The sequence below is a fragment of the Biomphalaria glabrata genome, chromosome 10 (assembly GCF_947242115.1).
Source record: "Biomphalaria glabrata chromosome 10, xgBioGlab47.1, whole genome shotgun sequence".
Taxonomy (NCBI): Eukaryota; Metazoa; Mollusca; class Gastropoda; family Planorbidae; genus Biomphalaria; species Biomphalaria glabrata.
Window position 1 is genome coordinate 37,326,080 of NC_074720.1, and position 13,470 is coordinate 37,339,549.

The 13,470-nt window shown below is 33.1% G+C and overlaps 1 protein-coding gene and 1 long non-coding RNA gene across 3 annotated transcripts in view; one reads left to right on the forward strand and one right to left on the reverse strand.

The window, feature by feature from the left end:
• LOC106060921 (atrial natriuretic peptide receptor 1-like) overlaps positions 1-10,391 on the forward strand; it is a 46,171-nt gene extending 35,780 nt beyond the window's left edge. The window contains exons 19-24 of the mRNA XM_056044001.1: positions 1,661-1,784; positions 4,527-4,595; positions 5,516-5,690; positions 5,799-5,897; positions 6,964-7,055; positions 7,747-10,391. Of these exons, the coding sequence (XP_055899976.1) occupies positions 1,661-1,784; positions 4,527-4,595; positions 5,516-5,690; positions 5,799-5,897; positions 6,964-7,055; positions 7,747-8,082 (895 nt within the window). The 3' untranslated portion in view covers positions 8,083-10,391. The remainder of the gene's footprint in view (positions 1-1,660; positions 1,785-4,526; positions 4,596-5,515; positions 5,691-5,798; positions 5,898-6,963; positions 7,056-7,746) is intronic.
• On the reverse strand, positions 1,406-8,523 carry LOC129928676 (uncharacterized). Of its 2 annotated transcripts, none has more exons than XR_008780141.1 (4): positions 8,437-8,523; positions 6,179-6,284; positions 1,593-1,776; positions 1,406-1,482 (listed from the first exon to the last, which is right to left on the reverse strand). It is a non-coding gene; the product is annotated as an uncharacterized LOC129928676 (long non-coding RNA). The 2 variants fall into 2 exon arrangements; XR_008780142.1 differs by having other exon boundaries at positions 6,174-6,284.
• Positions 10,392-13,470: the final 3,079 nt, after the last annotated feature.

The following is a 13,470-nucleotide window of genomic DNA, read 5'->3' on the forward strand; positions in this document are numbered from 1 at the left end:
GACCCAGGAAACTACAGACCAGTATCACTTACCAGCATCACATGTAAAATCCTAGAACACATAATATGTAGCAACATCATAAACCACTTAGACAAACATAATGTCCTCACACCATACCAACATGGCTTTAGGAAATATAGATCATGTGAAACACAACTAATAGGACTAATTGATGATTTTTCAAAAGGTTTAGATAATAGTGAACAAATAGATGCTATCTTACTAGATTTTTCTAAGGCTTTTGACAAAGTTCACCACCATAGTTTGCTTAAAAAATTAAAATATTTCGGCATTAATGGTCCACTGCATCAGTGGATTAAAGACTTTCTGATAGGGAGAGAACAAACTGTAATAATAAATGGCTCTAAATCAACACCGATAACAGTAAACTCAGGTGTACCTCAAGGAACAGTCTTGGGTCCACTTCTATTTTTAATTTACATAAATGATTTACCAAATTGCATTACTTCAGGAACAAAAGTCAGATTATTTGCAGACGATTGCATAATATATAGAACAATAAAAACAACACAAGACACAGATATTTTACAAAGAGAATTAGATGAATTACAGAAATGGGAATCAAATTGGAGCATGTCTTTCCACGCAGAAAAATGTCAGTTGTTAAGAGTAACAAAAAAACTAAAACAAATTAATTCCACTTATCTTATTCATGGCAAACCAGTAACACAGACTAAAAACGCAAAATACCTAGGTGTTATAATAAATGAAAAACTGTCATGGAATCCACATATTGATGAAACTACAAAAAAATCAAACAAAGCATTAGGATTTATTAAAAGAAATTTCTATAAATCAAATAAGAAAATAAAACTAAAATGTTATTTAACCTTGGTTAGGCCAATAATAAAATATGCATCCTCTGTTTGGGACCCCTCAACTCAAGAAAACATTAAGAAACTAGAACAGACACAAAATAGAGCAGTGCGATTCATAACAAACGAATATTCACATTTGACTAGAGTAACACCTTTAGTAAAATCATTAAATTTAGAAAGCCTTCAGGACAGAAGGCTCAAAAGTAAAGTAGCAATAATACATAAAACACTGAACCATAATCTTCAAATACAAAAACAAAATTTAATAAAATACTCTGAAAGACACAAAGATAAAGGCACATTCCTCGTCCCATATGCTAGGACAAATTTGTACAAATACTCCTTCTTCCCTAGTGCTATTAGAGCATGGAATGGGTTGCCTGAGCTAGCCAGGAAAACCAGTGACTTGGCAGAATTTAAGTCATTGGTTAATATGCATGACTAAATAGGACGTAATCATCTTCTTTTTTGAAGTAACGTCTGTATTATATAAGATAAGATAAGACAAGAACTGAAGAAACAGAGATAAAATAATATTAATTAACTAAACAAACACATTTGAAAAAAAATGTAATGGCAACCATTTATTGTTGTAGGCCTAGAATTTCATTCAAAACATGACTATCGTCTGACTTCAAACCACCTGTAAAGTGAATTATTAAAAAAAAAATTAAAAAAAAATAGATAGATATCTAAACCTTTAAATATATTTTGATACTTGTTTTAAAAATTTATATTAACTTATTTACTTACCATTAATAGAACGTAGTTTAGTGTCCTAAGTTACGAGGTCTAATTGCCAAATTGTTTATTGCTATAAGGGAAGTCTCAGAGAAGCTGAAACAAGGACTTCCTGTTGACCCAGAGACTTATGACATGGTGACAATATACTTCTCTGACATAGTCGGTTTCACGTCACTGTCCGCTGCCAGCAGTCCTTTAGAGGTGAGTAAAAAATTTACCAGTTTTTAATAGTATTTCACAGCAGAATTAAAAAAAAACTTTTTTTCATAAAGCCATGCGTAGGTCTACTTACGTACAAACGTGCATTTAAAAATTTACCAGTTTTTAATAGTATTTCACAGCAGAAGTAAAAAACTTATATGTTCATAAAGCCTTGCGTAGGTCTACTTACGTACAAACAAACGTGCATTCAAGAGTTTACCAGTTTTTAAAATGACTACATCCCCTTTGTTTGAAAAAAAAAAAAATAAAAAAAAAAAAGGAGACAGTTATTCAATTCAAATTTTCATTAACTAGGATATAGATCAAAATTAATCTATGTAAATTCTAAGTTAATAAAGAATTACTTTACATAGTATTCTAAAAGTTTCTCTTTTGTTTGGTTTCATTTGTTTTCTTCCACTTGAAATTGGAAATTTTTAAATTAAAGATTGACCACGGTAATCTTATATTGTCAAGAAAAAAAAAAATTAAAATTGAGATTGTTCAGATTCCCTAAAATAAAAATGTGTAGACCATGTCACGCCGTCAACCAAAACAAATCATTCTGTGCAGGGTCTTAGGCCGATCTTATTGATTGCTATAAATTAGGCCACGTGCCTGGCAGGGGCTCCGCAATTTTCATTTAACACATCACTCACTATCAGTCATGGCTCTTGTCACAGGCTTTTAAAGATGTAGGATTTAAAGGGTTAACATCATCAAAAAACATCATCAAAAAACATCAAAAAAATAGCAACCATAACGATTCTAACTAAAGAAAAACTCACAAAATGGGGAAAAATGACAATCATGAGAATGTGTGGAAAAAAAAAGACTCCTGAGTCATTATATAATATAGACATCACAGCATTCAGGGGAGGGGAGGTAGAGATGATTCTCCGCTCATTGCTTCCGTCCATCACCAACCCTAAGGTTGACTGGTGAGTTTTTTTAAATTGATGATTATGCAAATTGTGTAAATATTTAGTTACTAATGTAAATACTTCGGATTAAAAAGTATTATAAAATATTTTTATTATGTCTTAAATGAGAGGATTTCTCGCAGGTAGATGTAAACTTAGTCGTAAAAGTAACGTAGTGAATCTGAAGGCTACACACTGGACTAAAGGGCATGGAAACACAAAGGTGTTCAGATGGAAGTCTGGGGATTATATTTTAGAGGCCTTCCAAAAACTTTGGTAGACACATTTCTGTTAAAACCATCATAATAATAAGAACAGTAATAAAAATAATAATATATATAAGATAAGATAGTTAAATTTGATTGGCAGTTTTGAAAGTTAGGGAAACGAGTGGTTTTTTTTTGTAGTTTTTTTTAATATGTGTGTGTGTGTGTTTAATAATGAGTGTATGAAACCTTTTTTATCGTTTTTTTTTTCATTCTGAAGAAAAAAATAATTGTATAAGGTAGGCCTACTGAACAAAAAAGGAATGGAGGAATCATACCTTCTCGAAAATTGTAGTAAATATATTTGGTTTATGATAGAGAAGGCGGGGTTAAATTGGAACATCAACAATCTTCTATAAGCAGAATAAGTATTAATAAGAGACCAATATTCCAAAAAAAAAAATGATATTTACATTTTTAACTCATCTGTCTTCTCCATAAACTTTTTTTAAAATTTTCAAAACACTATATTTTATCGTAATTTCTAGCCGTTTTGCGATTTCCATTGCTATTTATATAAATATTATATTACATAAATCTACATATTAATTCAATAAAAGTTAATGACCACATTTGAAGGACGTAACACACCTATACACTCCCACAATAGATCTTCCTAAAGGGGTTACCCATTAACAATATAAAAGAAGGAGTGTTGATAATAGATATTAATGCTATTATAAAATATGTATACTACTTTAGTTTATCAACATATTTAATTCCTATAAGTAACGCGCGCAAATCCACCCTGCTCATTTCCATTCCCACTATAAGAAGACAATTTTCTGCAGACTTCCATTTTAGCAGTTATGTTCAATGCTGTACCCTGCCCTGTACTCCAGTGTGTAGCCTTGAGACTCATTGCGTCATTTTCACGACCTAGTTCAACATCTACCCGCCACAAATCCTCTCCTTTAGTGGGAGTGTGGAGAGGGGGAAGGGCTAAGGTCAGGAAGCAATGAGAAGAGAATCAACTCTACCTCCCCTTCCCTGAATCCTGTGAGGTCTATATTTTATAATGACTATTAATCCGGAGTCATTTTTTCCACACATTCTCACGATTGTCATTTTTTCCTCGTTTTGTCAGTTTTTCTTTTATATCATGAAAATTCAGTTAGAATCGTTAGGGTTGCTATTTTTTTGATAACGTCACCAATAGCCCATAGCCTAAGGATAACATATACGTTAACATTTTAAAACTACTTTCAAAGTTAAGGTCGCTAATTAAAGAGTGCCTAATTATCCGGTGCCTAATTTTCCGCTTTGTCAAAAAGTGCCTAATTATCCGGTGCCTAAATTTCCGGGTGCCTAATTATCCGGGTGCCTAAATTTCCGGTGCCTAAATATCCGGTGCCTAATTATCCGGTGCCTAAATTTCCCCTCCCCCACATGAGGAAAAAAAAAAGCCTATAGATCCTACGGGCGTTATTTATTTTTTAGCCATTGTTTGTTTTCTACTTTGGTTGAGAGAATTTATTAACGTTGTGTTTTTAAATTACACCTTGATACACTACGTAGGCCTATCTCAAAATGTCGATTGACTTGTTCCTTAGGTGGTGGCTTTGTTAAACTCCTTGTACTCAAATTTTGACAGCACTATTGAAAACTTTGACGTTTATAAGGTAAGAATGTAGTAGGCCTACTTAAAATTTACAAAGTTCACTATAAAATAAAGTTCATTGATCTAATAGACAGAGAGTAGACAGTAGGACAGTGTATTTACCTTGACCTTTGTTTATGAAAAAAAAAGTTTCCCTAGTCTATAAGCTATCTATGACTAGATTAATACATGAAATGCGTAGGACGTAATTATCTTCTTTTTTTGAAGTAACGTCTGTAATATATATATATATATATATATATATATATATATCTTTTTAAGATTAGTTTGTCATTTTAGCTCTCGTGTTTGTGTGCCTTGAGCCTACATTTTGTTTGTTAACAGCGTTTTATAAATAAAATTATTATTAGTATAGGATAGATATTTTATATATATAAGTAAAGTTTCCCTTTCAGTAAAGGGCCATCTGTTTCTGTAGCCACTGGTTAACGAGGGTGTCATGTGACCAGCACAATGACCAACTGTTTTTACTTTCCCCAACTAAAGTCAGGTACCCATTAGAGTTGGGTGGACTCAGGGGAGCCTAAGAATACCGAAATTCAAAATTCCAGTTTTCACCTAGATCCAATCTCTTGACCCCAGGTTCAGAAGCCATGTGCTAAACAACTCAGCCCCCGCCCCTCCCCACCCATATATATATATATATATTGGCAGGTCGGCGGGGGATGGCTGCGGGCAAGATCCGAACAGGGTACCATCGTGACGACAGTCAGGAATGCATGCATGACTAGACAAGATCTAACAGGAAAAAGCGGCAGGTCTCGAGTAACATTGGAAAATTTCTAGGGATTCTTGTGGTCTCAAGAGGTAAAGCCACAAGGGATTGGTTATCTAAATGGCAACATTGTTTCAAATTGAAAAACAGAATTTTAGTGTAATGTACTTATTTAATAACCTAGCAATTTTTCTTTTGTACGTCAGGTCGAAACAATAGGAGACGCCTACATGGTGGTTTCTGGGTTACCCATTCGTAATGGTGACAATCACGTATTGAATATTGCCAGATTGGCCCTTGCACTTCTGGACGTTGTGGCCAGGTTTATTGTACCGCACAAGCCAGCTCATAAGCTACAGCTCAGAATTGGTTTACATTCTGGTAATATAATTGCAAAGTAACTAACAATTACAAAAGCTTATTTAAATATATAGAAAAGGACTCTTAATAGATCAAATTTTAATATAAATCTATTTATATTTACTACAGGTCCTGTCGTTGCAGGGGTTGTTGGTCTTAAAATGCCCCGCTATTGTTTGTTTGGAGACACTGTCAATACGGCATCAAGAATGGAAAGCAATGGAGCTGGTATGCATAGTCATAGAAACTTTTTTTTTTAGAATTTTGTTTAGCTGACTATTTGTTTTATTTACAGAGAAAATATATGTAGAGGTATGTCTCTAATTTTTGTGATAAAAGGCTAAGTGATAAAGCATTCGGCTTAAGAAATGAGAGTTTTTAGTTTGAATCCTGATAAAGGCTAATGTCAGGTACCGATTGGAGTTTGGTGGCCACACAACACCATAGTTAACAATAGGCCATAGAAACAGATAATCATTTGCCACGTGGATCCTAAGACCTTACCTTACCTTATGGACATTGAAGCTCATTAATAAATAAATAAATTGGCACTCAGGTCAAAGCTTTTACTCCCTTTCTCTCCAGAGCAACTTTGTCCATGGGATTAGCAGGTGTCTGAAGCATATATATAGATAAAATTATGAGGTGAGAAATATACTCACTTTACAAACAAGGTGGAAATAATTTTCAGTTTTAATTTTGTGTAGTAAAATTAGGTTGTGTCATTAGAGTTCACAATTACTTACTGAGCACAAGTAAGAGATGGGATGAGGAATGGACTGAACAAAAAGTAAACTCCAAGCCTCCAATCACATGTTTACTTATAGAATTATTTACTCAAAAAATATAGAAATTTCTATCTTGCAAGGGTAAGTTTGTCCCAATTGTAGGAAGAATGGGGTGTGTATGGTGGCTGAGTGATAAAGTGCTTGGCTTCTGAACCAAGGGGTTTAGGGTTCGAACTGCAGGATTTTTAGAATATACTTTATTCAACTGTAATGGGTACTTGACATAAGGAAAGTAAATACTGTTGGTTGTTGTGCTGGCAACCTGACATCCACATTAACTGTTGGCCATAGAAATAGATGACCATTACCGGTACATTATCTCCCATATAGATCAGAAAGTCTGACAGTTGAAGTTTATTTTTTATACTCTGTAAAGAAAAATGTCTCATTATACTTATACTAGCCTTAAAATTTATACCCAGAATTATACAAAATAATAGTGAATCAAAATAATAGCAATTCAACCAAGACCTGACACATGTGTTTTATATCTTTTGGTTTCTTAGCCCAGAAGATTCACATCAGTGGAGACTCAAAACAGTTACTGGACAAACTCGGCCAATTCCAAACGGAATTAAGAGGCCAAGTGGAACTGAAGGTGGGGGCTACTTTCCAAATGTTCTTTTACTAAGTTAGTAGTATCCCAAAGAATGGATGTAATTGATTCCTGTGTTAAGTGTGTAGAGATTCATTGTGATTTATCCATCAACTTGTCTTATGCTCTTGCGCATTGTCCAATCAGCTTTTCTTCTGGGTATCCTGTCTTTTCTTTCCACAGTACCGTAAAGGAGAATCTTTTGAGTAGTAAGGTGAAATAAAGGGGTTTCCAACCTGGTAGCACTGCATTAATGTTTATCACTTTGACTGCTTCACATTAAATTCTGTTTTGATGGAAACAAGTCCTTGAAAATATTTACCTACTTAGTACTTAAAATTTGGAGGTGTGGTGGCTGAGCGGTAAAGCACTTGACTTCCGAACCAGTGGTCCTGGGTTTGAATCCTGGTGAAGACTGGGATGCTTAATTTCGGGATCTTTGGGCACCTCTAATGGGTACCTGACATAAGTTGGGGAAAAGTAAAGGCGGTTGGTCGTTGTGCTGGCCACATGACACCCTCGTTAACCATAGGCCACAGAAATAGATGACCTTAACATCATCTGCCCTATAGACCACAAGGTCTGAAAGGGGAACTTTACTTTTACTTAAAAATCCTCAGGAAATGAGTAGATTTTAAAATTTAAAATTTTCTAAATTTTGGTTAATGTTAATATCATATTGTTGTATTTCCAGGGTAAAGGTAGCCAGGTTACATACTGGCTACTCAGAGAAATTGACTCCGTAAAATTTCCCAATGATGGCGACTCTTTGAAAACTGCTAACAACAAACTGAATGTGTCAAGGGAGAGCATTCTAAAAGAAAAAAATCAACTGACATTAGATGATAGCCAGTCAAATAAATGGACCAATGAGAAAGCTAATCAGAACATATTGACACACTCCAATGACAAATATTCATCATCAATATTCACAATTAATGTTAACACTGTTTCTAAAACAGAAAGCCCCAAAGAAAACTCTTTGAAATCAAATCTGATGAAACAGTCCAAAATATTTCCAGCCAAATAAATGTTCATTGTAAGTGCATGAAAGACATTATGCACTGAATTCAATCTTACATTCTCTACTTATGGGCTAGTTAGTCTAGCTAGCTATGGCTGCAGATAAACTGGGCATTGTGCAATAGGTTCAACTCCTTATCCTTGTATAGACTGGAACCCATTCTTATCAGTTTTGAGAAGTGGTGAGTATGTGTTGTGAGGTAGCTTCCAGGTAGCTAATCCAACCACAACTTGTATTAATTTGCCACGAAAAATTGAATTCAGCTCCCAATCCTCTTGTATAAACACAATCTTTATTAACATAAAATTTACAAGTTTTTAATGTCAATGTAGAAATAAACAAAAACACAAATTAACTCACAAGATGTCAAAGGATTTTTTAAACTATTAAAATCCACTGTTCTCAATAGTTCTCATACATGTTTCTGTCTGTCCTTTTTTATCCACCATTCCCCTCATTTATGCATAGCACATCCAATCCATCCTTCTTAAGTTTCATCAGTCAATACACACACAGACTCCATATCAAGAAGCTCTTACCTCATTACCTGACTGTCATTCCTTAGGTTCATTCATTAAGAAATGTAAAGAAAAAGCTTATCAGGTGTGCTACCACTCATGTAACCCTTTGGCCTACATTTTTTTGTGATCTTACACTAACCCTTACACTAAACAGAAAACTATTTGGATATTTTGTTTATCAGATTAATACTAGAGCAGAAATGTATTAAGATTATAAATTATTGTGATTATGAGATAGAATGATGTATTATATTTACACAAAGCCATCATGCAGTCAGTTGCTGCATTTAACATTAAGTTGGAAGATCCAAAGACCAGCTTCCTTCAATATAGCATCAGCTGGAAAAAGGTTGTGATTAAATCTATTCACAATTTTTACCAGTGGCTGCTGGTGTGAATAAAAAGATTTGCAGTTAGAGGGAAACTGATAACTTTTTTATTATTACAAAGCTTATATCAATTCACTCTGCCTGTCTGGTAAAAAGGTTTAAACACGTTATTTCTCCCAAACGCATTCTCGGATCAAGTTGAAACTTTGCACAATTATTATTGGCATAGACAAGTCATGAATCAATAAATAAAATTAACCAATTAGTCAATTAATTACTGGTAGTTAATTATTTAGTTTGTTATGAACAAGGGAAATTAATCCTTCAGAATTCACATATAGATCTAAATATGTAGGGTTTCATCCCCTTAGATAATTGAACACATAATTTCTTGCACATTCATTCTCAGATCAAGTTGAAACATTAGAGCATTATGTATTGTACCTAACAAAACATGAATCAATATAAATGAATTCAATAAGTCAATTAATTATTGGTAATAAATTATTTTGCTTGATATAAAAAAAATTAAAAACTTCTACATTATTGAGAGATATGTACTTTTCCTTTATATAAGCTTTTTTTTTTTTTAAAAAAAAGGATTTTTTATATTTTACTTGTTCGCGTGGATACAAGCCATGATGATAAATACAAACATTTTTAAAAGCTATATTTGGACAAGAAATGAAAAGCCTGCATGTAGAGTCTCAACTCTTAATTGGCATTTGATTATAAATTATACTCACCATCGCTGAAGCTATTTTTTGTTACAAATTTAAAATTAATTCTGAAGATAATAATATTTCAAATTATTATGGAACTTAAATAAATATAGGAAGCTCTTTATAAGAAATATATTTATCTGTAAAGCTTATTATAAGAAATAATTTTTTCTTAAAACTCACTATAAGAAGTATATTTCCATTGGACTAGCAGACCCAAATTGCTTTATCTTATTCAGTATCAAGGAAACTGCATACCATATAGTTCTAGTCAACCTCTGACATTGTAGCTAGACAATTCTGTTGTTTTACATACGTTAAGGGGGCACAGTGGTAGAGTGGTTAAGTGCATGGCTTTCGAATCTGGGGTCCGGGGTTTGAATCTTGGTGAAGACTAGGATTTTGAATTTCTGGATTTTTAGGGTACCCCTGACTCCACCCAACTCTAATGGGTAACTGACTTTTGTTGGGGAAACGTCAAGGCGGTTCGTCCTTGTGCTGGCCACCTGACATCCTGCTCGTAAACCGTTGGCCAAAGAAACAGATGACCTTAACATCATCTGCCCTATAAATAGCAAGGTCTGAAAGGGGAACTTTACTTTTACACAAGTTAAAGGTTTTGCACTTATTTTCTACCATCTTTGTAAATATGTGACATTATTTTTTTTTTTATTACCATATTTACAAATTGACCCAGACCATATTTTTTCCCATCAGTGCAATGATGACAGTGCAATTTTTTTTTTAATTCCATTTTTTATTATATTGATCTACCGCAATCATTTTACTGTTTTTTTCAATACAGTTAGTAATTTTAAGAAACACATCTTAAGATTACTAAATCTTAAATTAGTGATCTCAGGGTTTTAACTCTTTCTCTCCTAATTGATGATATCATTGTTGATTTCACCCCATTAAATTAAATTAATTTCTGATTTTAGAACGTTTTACTTGTGTTATATACAAAAAACATGCATTCTCTTAAAATTCCATACCAAAATTAACGTTTTCTGGTTACAAACAAAATGTTATTGAAGTTTAATCACAACAGGGTAGAACGTACAAATGTGATAAATTAACAATTCTGTCAGAATATGGACAATAATCACGGAGATAAAGAGTTAAGAAGATGTATTTATGATGATTCTGAGTCCTGAGAATTGATAGGGAGCATAACTTAAGATATTTTTATGTTACTTTTCAGAAAAACATTTTTAACACATATAGCTGCTATTCATTTTGTATGGTCTGTCCGTTTATCAATCATAATTAGAGCTCAAAGACTAGATAAACTATGAAAAAACCAATTTCGTGATATTTTGCAGCTTCCATTGTTTAAGTGCATTGCCTTTTTTTTTTTCTTTGTGTTTTTAATTAATTTACATACTTTTAAAGAATATCTTTAAAAAGGAAATAATTATATTTTTTAAAACATGTATAGAGTGTTGTTATTAGTTAAAATAATGTCACAAAAAAAATATACATGTACCGGTATTAATTATTTATGTGTTTTCTGATGTTTTAATTACTAAAAGTTAACAGAAGTATTTTTTTGTTATAAAAAAAACTAAGAATGCACATTGTATGTACGTATATTTAAAAAATTTTTCAAAAATAAGATTTAATAGGCAGTGCTTCACATTTTGTTTTTTAAAGTATTGCAGATATACAAATGCATCAAAATTTCAAACAAACAAAAATTACATATAGGCATAACAATAATAATGCTCCAAAAAACCAACCCTGAACAATTTTTAAGTTTTTAACATGTTTCTAGTGGTGTTAGGTCAGTATAAGCTAGCTCTATAGAATGTTAAAAATGTGATAATTATAGTTTCATTACTGTATGTAATATCTGATTTACTTATTATTTTAGAAATGTCACTAATTTTTTTTTAACCTTTAGTCAATAAAATTGAAATTCACATGACATGAATGTGTATATTTTGATTATAATATATTAAAACCAAGCATTGGTTCGCAGGTTAACATTGAAACTAAACAATTGGTTAAGAAACTGAGGTCGTGTGGTATGTGCTCTCAACTGTTGTCTTGACAATGATGTTTTTAAAAAAAAACAAGTAAAACTTAATTTCCAAGACATCTTGAAATTTATCTGCTTTTGATAGAGCAATGTCAAAGTTATAAAGTAAATGATTTAAATTATTGTTCTTCTTGTGGTTGTGGTGATGATAATGGGGTCTAGTTTTCTTAATACTTATTAAGCATAACATTTATATAGCTTGTAATCTCATTGAGTGAGCTTTATTTAATTAGTGAAAATAGCTAGGTGATTTCTTCATAAATTTGGTTTCTGTCACAACGTTGTTTGAAGAGTTAGACTTGTGTTGTATCTCTTTATCACTTCATCTAGGTGCTGTTAGTCTAAGATAAATACTACTAAGATACAATAACTGACACAGTATATATATAATTTTCTTGACGTTAATTCCTTTAAACTCAAACTTGAAACAATAAATATATACACAGTATAATAATAATAATAAGGCTAGTCTTCGAGTCCGAAGATCAGTGAGGAATGCAGTATTTCCTGTGGCTGCGCTGTCCCAGCTGTGACCTACATATTTGCCACATCCAGGGCAAGCATAACCATTGTCCACAGGTGGTCGATTTAGATTTTCTTTTCACCGTCTGCGTTTGTCCTCAGCAGCAGATTTTCTTTTGGTCTCAAATGTGTATCTCGCAGCCTTCGTGAGTGACCTCCAGCTGTCTCGTTCTGACGCCGCATACAACCAGGTGCTCTCTTCTATGTCAGCCAAGGAAAGTTGAGGCCTAAGCTGGTCTTTGAAGCGTTTATGTGGGGCGCCTCTGTTAGTCGACCACCTTTTACTATACTATAATATTAATGATGAACAATTAAAACCAATCATTTACTTTAAACCAGTGACTTTTAGCTCTCACTCTCTGAGTCCTGACTCTGACTACAACTCAACTGGCTACCAACATTTCAACTATATTCCTATTAATCTCGTCCCAAAACCTTCTGTAACCTTCCTCCCATGCCCAGACTATGACCCTTACCTTTTATTTTCCCGCCTTCTTGTCACCTCACTTAACTCATGCACATGTATCTGCACTCATGATCACCTGATTATGCAACTAGCCTTGACCTACAAGATAACACTAACAATTCCAATATTGAACATAAATACAAAAATGAGCTTAATGATAAAAATGCTGTCTGATTTAAATGTATACCAGTCAAGTGTGGGTTTTAAATTTTCTGATAAAACACATTAAATATATAAAAGTGAATGGTCACATGCCAGGTAATAGAGAGATAAGCACTGCAGTGCCACAGGGGTGCGTTCTTTCAACAGTACATTATACCATCGACACAAATGACATAGGAAGCCTTACAGTTCATATCCCCATCATCCAATTTGTTGACAAAAAAACAACATTGGCGTTATGGCAGGTGAGGAGAGTCTGTACCATTCTACTATTAATAATTTCTACCAATATGAATTCTGAATGATTAGAGAACTAAAGAAATGATTGTAGATTTAAGAAAGCACAAAGATCATCTTGCAGAGATTCAGCAATTAGCTAAACCATCAAACCATAGACAAAATGCTAGAACACAAAAACCTTTACACCAAATTACATTAAAGGCTTTTCTAGCTTAGGCAGCTCAGAAAATTGTAAATTGATAAAAAAAAATAATTTTTTTTATACCGCTACTATTAGTAGTCTTATTACTTTTTCCATCACCTGCTGGTATGGTAAAACTTCAATGGCACAAGACATTGCTAAATAAACTAATTAAAAAAGCTTCTTATATCACTGGAACACACCTAC